Source organism: Pristiophorus japonicus, chromosome 6 (assembly GCF_044704955.1).
Source record: "Pristiophorus japonicus isolate sPriJap1 chromosome 6, sPriJap1.hap1, whole genome shotgun sequence".
Classification (NCBI taxonomy): domain Eukaryota; kingdom Metazoa; phylum Chordata; class Chondrichthyes; family Pristiophoridae; genus Pristiophorus; species Pristiophorus japonicus.
The window spans coordinates 20,948,445-20,958,281 of NC_091982.1; the positions used below are offsets into that span (position 1 = coordinate 20,948,445).

The 9,837-nt window shown below is 52.4% G+C and overlaps 2 protein-coding genes across 2 annotated transcripts in view; both read left to right on the forward strand.

Moving 5' to 3' along the window:
* The first annotated feature begins 6,061 nt into the window (after positions 1-6,061).
* LOC139266089 (mucin-22-like) lies at positions 6,062-9,010 on the forward strand. The gene has a single exon (XM_070883941.1). It carries the CDS (start codon positions 6,062-6,064, stop codon positions 9,008-9,010), a length of 2,949 nt encoding a protein of 982 aa, XP_070740042.1.
* Positions 9,011-9,077: 67 nt separating this feature from the next.
* Positions 9,078-9,837, forward strand: part of mtmr8 (myotubularin related protein 8) — a 55,472-nt gene continuing 54,712 nt past the window's right edge. Inside the window, exon 1 of the mRNA XM_070882692.1 lies at positions 9,078-9,265. Within this exon, the coding sequence (XP_070738793.1) occupies positions 9,242-9,265 (24 nt within the window). The 5' untranslated portion in view covers positions 9,078-9,241. The remainder of the gene's footprint in view (positions 9,266-9,837) is intronic.

Sequence of the window (9,837 nt, forward strand, 5' to 3'; positions counted from 1 at the left end):
ACATAGGTGAACTAGAGGAGGATATGGAACAATTGACAGAGAGAACTGTGGAAAGGGAATTAGTTCAGAAAAAAATTAACAGGACTTAGGGCGTATAAGCCACCAGGTCCTGATGGCTGCAATGTAGGTTGTTGACAGAAGTCAGAGAGGAGAAAGCAGAGACCCTGGCAATAATTTTTCAATCCTCATTAAATCTGCAAAGTGTACAGGTACTAACCAATGCAACACCTGTGTTCAAGAAGGGAAAGGAAGATAAAATGGGTTACGATAGACCAGCTATGGGCAAACCTATACAATCCATAATGCAAGATAAAATTAGTGAGCCTTTAGAAATGAATGGGCTAATCAAGGACAGTCAACATGGATTTATGTAAGGCAAGTCATATTTGACAAAGTTAATAGAATTTTTTGAAGAAGTGGGAATTGTTTGGGTCAGTAGCGAGAACTCACTAGATATAGTGTACATGGATTTTCAGAAAGTGTCTCACCAGAGGCTGGTTATGGAGTTGCAGGAATATGGAAGGATTTAAAGATGAGGATGAGAATTTTAAATTTAAGGCATTGGGGGTTCAGAAGCCAATGAAGTTCCATGAGAATAGGGTTTATGCGCAAGCGGGATAGAATACGAGTAGCAGAGTATTAGATGAGCTGAAATTTGTGAAAGGTGAAAGATGGGAGGCTGGCCACAAAAACACTGGAATAGTTGAGTCTGGAACACAACCTCTAACTTTGCTGAAGACAAAAAAGTAGATGGCTGGGCAAACAGCAAGGAGGATTATAAAAAAACTTCAGGAAGACAAAGACAGGGTCATCAGAATGGGCAAGCAGGCAGAAGATACAAATTAATATAGATAAATGAGAGGTTACACATTTTGGGAGAAAAAACAAGGAATGGGAGTATACACTCAATGCAAAGATACTGAAAGATGTGGACAAACAGAAAGTCTAGGGGTTCAAAGTGTATAATTCCCTGAAAGTGTGCATGCAGGCAGATAAAGCTATAACAGAGCCAACAGCATTTTGGGGTTTATAAATAGAAACATGGAGTAAAAGAATATAGAAGAAATTGTATTTTTTATAAAACATTGGTAAGAGTACGGTGTGCAGTTTTGGAAGCCCCATAACGGAAAAGACATCAATGCCACATTGAAATTACCAGGATGATGCCATGGATGGGAAACTAGGTTATGAAGAGATACTAAAATCATTAAAAAAAAATTTGTTCCGGGATGTGGGCGTCGCTGGCAAGGCCAGCATTTATTGCACATCCCTAATTGCTTTTGAGAAGGTGATGGTGAGCTGCCTTCTTGAACCGCTGTAGTCCTTGTGTTGAAGGTAATCCCATAGTGCTGTTAGGGAGGGAGTTCCAGGATTTTGACCCAGCGACGATGAAGGAACAGCGATATATTTCCAAGCCAGGATGATGTGTAACTTGGAAGGGGCCTTGGAGGTGATGGTGTTCCCATGCGCCTACTGCCCTTGTCCTTCTAGATGGTAGAGGTTGCGGTTTTGGGAGTTGCTGCCGAAGAAGCCGTGGCGAATTGCTACAGTGTAACTTATAGATGGTACACACTGCAACCATGATGCGCCGGCGATACAGTGAGTGAATGTTTAAGGTGGTGGATGGGGTGCCAATCAAGCGAGCTGCTTTGTCCTGGATGGTGTTGAGCTTCTCGAGTGTTGCTGCTGCTGCACTCATCCAGGCAAGTGGAGAGTGTTATGTATTGTTCAGGTACATTAAATGTATAAGTACAATGGTGCGCCACAGAGGGCGCTGTGGTGGGAGACCTGAAAGTACCTGCAAGGCAGAGTATAAAAGGCTGCCCACCACACCTGAGAGGCATTCTGGAGTCAGACAATAAAGGATTAAGGTCACAGCAGTTATATCAACACCAGACCGTGTGGAGTCAGTGATTTGTGTGCTACATACACTACATTGGCAACGAGGATGCGGACAAACTCCACGCAACCATGGCTACTCTGGGCTCGCTAAAGGATTCGACCATGGGCAATGATTGGGAGGCCTTTACGGAAAGGCTCGAGTACTGCTTCACAGCTAACGACCTGACGGGGCGCACGGACGCAATGAGAGAGAAGCGTAAGGCGATATTGCTTTCCAGTTGTGGCGATGAGGTTCACTGTCTCGTCAGGGATTTGCTGGCACTTGGCTGGTCGCACTCATTCGTGACCAGTTGAAACCGAAGGAGAGCATCCTCACGGCCAGATACAAATTTTACCATCACTGCAGATCTGAGGGCCAGGATGTCACCAAATATGCTGCGGACCTCAGGAGACTCGCGGCGCCGTGTGATTTTGGCGCACACCTTGACGAGGCGTTGCAGGATGTTTTTGTTATGGGGATCGGCCATGAGGGCCTCCTTCACAAGCTGCTAGCCACGGAACCCACAGTCACCCTGACAAAAGCCATCACCATCAGCCGGGCATATATGACCTCGACTTGCACCACACAGTCTCGAACCCGGCAGGCACTGTCCACAGGATAGCACCCACCATGGACAAAACTGCAGAACATGGCTCTGCCCGTGGCAGAGAGCACGGACCTCGGGGTCCTGGAACTCAGAGTCCACTGAGGGGGGCTAATCGAGTAGCACCATGCTGGCGCTGCGGAGGAAGCCATGGGGCTCACCGGTGCAGGTTTGCGGAGTATACGTGCAATACCTGCCACCTGAAAGGCCACCTTCAGCGTATGTGTAAAAGAAATCTGACTCAACGTGTGGCTGAGGAGATGGTGGATGATCCACTGTTCAGCGAGGAGCAGACAGAAGATGATGAGGTGTTGCACGTGTACCAATGATTCGCCCCAGTGATAATGGAAGTAAAAATTAATGGCGTCCCAGTGAGCATGGCAGTGGATACGGGATCAGGTCCGTCGTTGATGAGTCAGAGAACCTTCGATAAACTGTGGGTCAACCCAGATGCACGACTCAAGCTGGTTCCAGTCACGGCAAAGCTGCGTACCTACACCAAGGAACTGATACCCATTCTTGGTAGAGCGGATGTGCAGGTATCTCATGGAGGCGAGACGCACAGTTTACCATTGTGGGTCATTGCAGGCGATGGGCCGACGCTTCTCGGCAGAAAATGGATGGGAAAGGTCCGTGGGAGCTGCGAAGACTTCACACCTCCACAGACCGCTGTCCCCCGGGTCCCCAAAGGGCAGCGCCGACCGAGCTGGAGAAGAAATAAGCCGTTCATCAGCAGTCTCAATTCCACAGGCCACAGCAACCCTGCAGTCCCAACCCTGGAAGAGCAGCTTTTCAACCTGGCAGCTCCAAGCTTGTAAGAGCAGCGTTTCAGGCATGGGCCAATCGCTGAGGTGCGAGCCGGCGACGCGCTGCGGGCGATGATCGGAAGGCCCATCGATGGCCGACAAGTCCGGGGGGGGGCCCATGCGAAGAAAGAGTCGGGCGGTGGTCACGGCTACAATGGAGGCCGGGACAGCGGCGGCAGGTACTGGAGTAGGAGCGGAGGCCACAGGAGAGGCGGCACCAGTGGCAGGAGCGGAGGCTGCAGTGGCAGCGGAGGCTATGGAGGCGGCAGGTACGACTCGGGAGAACGCGATTACTCAGACAGATGCAGGAGCCAGAGCAGATGCAGGAGCCAGAACAGAGGATACGGCCAGATTCAAGATCATGTTTTGGCTGTTTTCTTTCCTTCTTTCTTCGTTATTTCTTCTTTTCCAGAGAGTAAAATGTCAGGCCAGCAGTTCAAGATGGCGGCAGCAGAGCTCTGCAAAGAACAAAGGCAAGCAGCACAACTAAAATGGCGGCACCCAAGAGAAGCCTCGTGGGAACCACAAGATGGCGTCTTAAAAAGGAAATGGACCCGGGAGTCTTAAAAGGGCCTTACACCGTTGGCGGTCCCCACAAAGATACTTTTGTAAGGCAAGAGCGAGTCTAAATGAGCTATGTGAATGTACGATGATGGATTTATGATTAAAAATTAATATTTTAATGCTAAATGGTTACTGTGTTTAAAATTATGGATATGAATTACGAAAAGAGTTAATACCACGAGGTTCAAGTAAAAGGGATATGGACCCGTGACTAACACCACCAATGGGCTAATGCGATTTTTGATTTAGGTGATTCATGCAATGGTTCAGCGGCTGCTAAGGCGACTACTTCATGAGAACAGAGGCAGCGCACCAGTTGTGATACCCTGTCTCAGCGCAGCCCATTACCTCGGGCAAAAAGGGGCTGTGTACCGCCACCGTGCCTCACCCAGAGGAGCTGGGATTAAATAACTGTTCAATGTACCTGCAACCTTTTGACATAACATCTGTACCACATATTATATGTACCATACAAATGTGCTGTCTATGTATACCTGCTTTCTGTTGGAGGTTATGCACCTGTACTTTTTCCTCCATGTAGGAACTGCAAATACCACATGTTTGTACCAGGTCCTCCACATGGGGGAGAAGAGGGAAGTGGATGGTCATGGACTTACACTTACAAATCAACCAGGACGAACAAGGCAGAGGTCACCGGCAATGGCTTTTGGAACTGGGGTGTGGGGGGGGGTGGGGGGAGTGAGATGTTATGTATTGTCCAGGTACATTAAATGTATAAGTACAATGGTGCACCACAGAGGGCGCTGTGGTGGGAGACCTGAAAGTACCTGCAAGACAAGAGTATAAAAAACTGCCCACCACACCTGAGAGGCAGTCTGGAGTCAGACAATAAAGGACTAAGGTCACAGCAGTTATATCAACACCAAACTGTGTGGAGTCAGTGATTTGTGTGCTACATACACCACATAGAGTATTCCATCACATTCCTGATTTGTGCCTTGTAGATGACGGAAAAGCTTTGGGGAGCCAGGAGGCGAGTCACTCGCCGCAGAATACCCAGCCTCTGACCTGCTCTTGTTGCCACAGTATTTACGTGGCTGGTGTAGTTAAGTTTCTGGTCAATGAACGACCCCCAGGATATTAATGGTGGGGGATTCAGCAATGGTAATCCGTTGAATATCAAGGGAAGGTGGTTAGACTCTCACTTGTTGGAGATGGTCATTGCCTGGCACTAGTGTGGCGTGAATGTTACTTGCCACTTAGCAGCCCAACCCTGAATGTTATCCAGGTCTTGCTGCATGCGGGCATGGACTGCTTCATTTTCTGAGGAACTGCGAATGGAACTGAACACTGTGCAATCATAAGCGAACATCCCCACTTCTGACCTTATGATGGAGGGAAGGTCATTGACCAAGCAGCTGAAGATGGTTGGGCCTAGGACACTGCCCTGAAGAACTCCGGCAACGATATCCTGGGGCTGTGATGATTGACCTCCAACAACCACAACCATCTTCCTTTGTGCTAGGTATGACTCCAGCTAGTGGAGAGTTTTCCTCCTGATTCCCATTAACTTCAATTTTACTAGGGCATCTTAATGCCACACTCGGTCAAATGCTGCCTTAAGCACAAAAATCTAGGCTGGCACTCCAGTGCAGTATGGAGGAATGTTGCACTGTTGGAGAATTTAAAGCGAGACCCCTTTTGCTCTCTCAGGTAGACCTAAAAGACTGCATGGCACTATTTTGAAGAAGAGCAGGGGAGTTATCCCCGGTGTCCTGGCCAATATTTATACCTCAATGAACATCACAAAAACAGATTATCTGGTTATCACATTGCTAATTGTGAGGCCTTGCGGTGCACCAATTGACTGCCGCGTTTCCTACCTTACAATAGTGACTAAACTTCAAAAAAAGTACTTTATTGGCTGTAAAGCACTTTGGGATGTCTGGTGGTCGTGAAAGGGACTGCAGAAATGCAAGTCTTTCTGTTCTCAGACAAGCAAGGCAGCGAGTGGAGATATAGCAACACCTCCGACAAGGAGTCTGAGCTGAGATACAGCAGCATCTCATGACAAGAAGGGCACTGAGCCAGATCAGCCATGATCTTTTTAAATGGCGGAGCTGGCTCAAGGGGCCCAATGGCCTGCTCCGGCTTCTTTTGTTTCTAATGTAACCTACAAGGCTATGGACCAAGATCTGGGAAGTGGGATTAGGCTGGATAGCTCTGTCGGGCGTCACGGACACGATGGGCCAAATGGCCTCCTTCCATGCTGTAAAACTGTATGATTCTAGGAGCACCTCAGACAAGGAGGGCACGGAGCTGAGATACAGCACCTCAGACACTGAGGGCAGGGAGCTGAGATACAGCACCTCAGACACTGAGGGCAGGGGGCTGAGATACAGCACCTCAGACACTGAGGGCAGGGAGCTGAGATACAGCACCTCAGACACTGAGGGCAGGGAGCTGAGATACAGCACCTCAGACACTGAGGGCAGGGAGCTGAGATACAGCACCTCAGACACTGAGGGCAGGGAGCTGAGATACAGCACCTCAGATACTGAGGGCAGGGAGCTGAGATACAGCAACACCTCAGACACTGAGGGCAGGGAGCTGAGATACAGCAACACCTCAGACACTGAGGGCAGGGAGCTGAGATACAGCAACACCTCAGACACTGAGGGCAGGGAACTGAGATACAGCAACACCTCAGACACTGAGGGCAGGGAGCTGAGATACAGCAACACCTCAGACACTGAGGGCAGGGAGCTGAGATACAGCAACACCTCAGACACTGAGGGCAGGGAGCTGAGATACAGCACCTCAGACACTGAGGGCAGGGGGCTGAGATACAGCAACACCTCAGACACTGAGGGCAGGGAGCTGAGATACAGCACCTCAGACACTGGGGGCAGGGGGCTGAGATACAGCAACACCTCAGACACTGAGGGCAGGGAGCTGAGATACAGCAACACCTCAGACACTGAGGGCAGGGAGCTGAGATACAGCAACACCTCAGACACTGAGGGCAGGGAGCTGAGATACAGCACCTCAGACACTGAGGGCAGGGAGCTGAGATACAGCACCTCAGACACTGAGGGCAGGGAGCTGAGATACAGTACCTCAGACACTGAGGGCAGGGGGCTGAGATACAGCACCTCAGACACTGAGGGCAGGGAGCTGAGATACAGCAACACCTCAGACACTGAGGGCAGGGAGCTGAGATACAGTACCTCAGACACTGAGGGCAGGGAGCTGAGATACAGTACCTCAGACACTGAGGGCAGGGAACTGAGATACAGCAACACCTCAGACACTGAGGGCAGGGAGCTGAGATACAGTACCTCAGACACTGAGGGCAGGGGGCTGAGATACAGTACCTCAGACACTGAGGGCAGGGAACTGAGATACAGCAACACCTCAGACACTGAGGGCAGGGAGCTGAGATACAGTACCTCAGACACTGAGGGCAGGGGGCTGAGATACAGCACCTCAGACACTGAGGGCAGGGAACTGAGATACAGCAACACCTCAGACACTGAGGGCAAGGAGCTGAGATACAGCAACACCTCAGACACTGAGGGCAGGGAGCTGAGATACAGTACCTCAGACACTGAGGGCAGGGAGCTGAGATACAGCAACACCTCAGACACTGAGGGCAGGGGGCTGAGATACAGCACCTCAGACACTGAGGGCAGGGAACTGAGATACAGCAACACCTCAGACACTGAGGGCAGGGAGCTGAGATGCAGCAACACCTCAGACACTGAGGGCAGGGAGCTGAGATACAGTACCTCAGACACTGAGGGCAGGGAGCTGAGATACAGCAACACCTCAGACACTGAGGGCAGGGAGCTGAGATACAGCACCTCAGATACTGAGGGCAGGGAGCTGAGATACAGTACCTCAGACACTGAGGGCAGGGAGCTGAGATACAGCAACACCTCAGACACTGAGGGCAGGGAGCTGAGATACAGTACCTCAGATACTGAGGGCAGGGAGCTGAGATACAGCACCTCAGACACTGAGGGCAGGGAGCTGAGATACAGTACCTCAGACACTGAGGGCAGGGGGCTGAGATACAGCACCTCAGACACTGAGGGCAGGGAGCTGAGATACAGTACCTCAGACACTGAGGGCAGGGAGCTGAGATACAGCACCTCAGACACTGAGGGCAGGGAGCTGAGATACAGTACCTCAGACACTGAGGGCAGGGGGCTGAGATACAGCACCTCAGACACTGGGGGCAGGGAGCTGAGATACAGCAACACCTCAGACACTGAGGGCAGGGAACTGAGATACAGCAACACCTCAGACACTGAGGGCAGGGAGCTGAGATACAGCAACACCTCAGACACTGAGGGCAGGGAGCTGAGATACAGTACCTCAGACACTGAGGGCAGGGAGCTGAGATACAACACCTCAGACACTGAGGGCAGGGAGCTGAGATACAGTACCTCAGACACTGAGGGCAGGGAGCTGAGATACAGCAACACCTCAGACACTGAGGGCAGGGAGCTGAGATACAGTACCTCAGACACTGAGGGCAGGGAGCTGAGATACAGTACCTCAGACACTGAGGGCAGGGAGCTGAGATACAACACCTCAGACACTGAGGGCAGGGAGCTGAGATACAGTACCTCAGACACTGAGGGCAGGGGGCTGAGATACAGCAACACCTCAGATACTGAGGGCAGGGAGCTGAGATACAGCAACACCTCAGACACTGAGGGCAGGGAGCTGAGATACAGCAACACCTCAGATACTGAGGGCAGGGAGCTGAGATACAGCAACACCTCAGACACTGAGGGCAGGGAGCTGAGATACAGTACCTCAGACACTGAGGGCAGGGAGCTGAGATACAACACCTCAGACACTGAGGGCAGGGAGCTGAGATACAGCAACACCTCAGACACTGAGGGCAGGGAACTGAGATACAACACCTCAGACACTGAGGGCAGGGAGCTGAGATACAGTACCTCAGACACTGAGGGCAGGGGGCTGAGATACAGCAACACCTCAGACACTGAGGGCAGGGAGCTGAGATACAGCAACACCTCAGACACTGAGGGCAGGGAGCTGAGATACAGCAACACCTCAGACACTGGGGGCAGGGAGCTGAGATACAGCAACACCTCAGACACTGAGGGCATGGAACTGAGACTGAGGACAGGGTTAAATAAAACCTCCCGGTGAAGCCGCCGAGCGGGGAATCTCGCGCGGGCCGGGCCTAGTCTCGCGGGATCCTGGTTTTGGGGGCGGGGCGGGGCGAGCGCGGCTCACGTGATCCCGGCGGAAATGGCGGACAGTAACGGTGCTGACGACTCCAATCTGGTTTGAAAAAATGAAGTCACGCAGCTTGTCGCGTGTCCATTGAAGGGCTTGACCGGAGGCTTCCTCCCACGGACAGGAACACCAAGACTCAGAATGGAGCACATTATAACACCCAAGGTACGGAGCGTTGTCGGCGGGAGGGGAGGGTGGTCAGTCGGTGCCGGGAGAGCAGGGGCTGCGTTCCTCACCTCCCCCTCACCCTCTCCCCCCTCTCCCCCTCTCCCCCCCTCCCCCTCTCTCCCCCTCCACCTCACCCCACCTCACCTCACCCCCTTCTCCTTCCTCCCTTCCTCCCCCCCCCTTCTCCTCCCTTCACCCCCCCCCCCCTTCTCCTCCCTTCACCCCCCCCTTCTCCTCCCTTCACCCCCCCCCCTTCTCCTCCCTTCACCCCCCCCCTTCTCCTCCCTTCACCCCCCCCCCTTCTCCTCCCTTCACCCCCCCCCCTTCTCCTCCCTTCACCCCCCCCCCTTCTCCTCCCTTCACCCCCCCCCCCTTCTCTCCCTTCACCCCCCCCCCCTTCTCCTCCCTTCACCCCCCCCTCCTTCTCCTCCCTCCCTTCACCCCCCCCCCTTCTCCTCCCTTCACCCCCCCCCCTTCTCCTCCCTTCACCCCCCCCCCTTCTCCTCCCTTCACCCCCCCCCTTCTCCTCCCTTCACCCCCCCCCTTCTCCTCCCTTCACCCCCCCCCCC

Excerpts from the sequence above, each read along its gene's own strand:
- LOC139266089 (XM_070883941.1), top strand. The coding sequence starts at position 6,062 with ATGGGCCAAATGGCCTCCTTCCATGCTGTAAAACTGTATGATTCTAGG.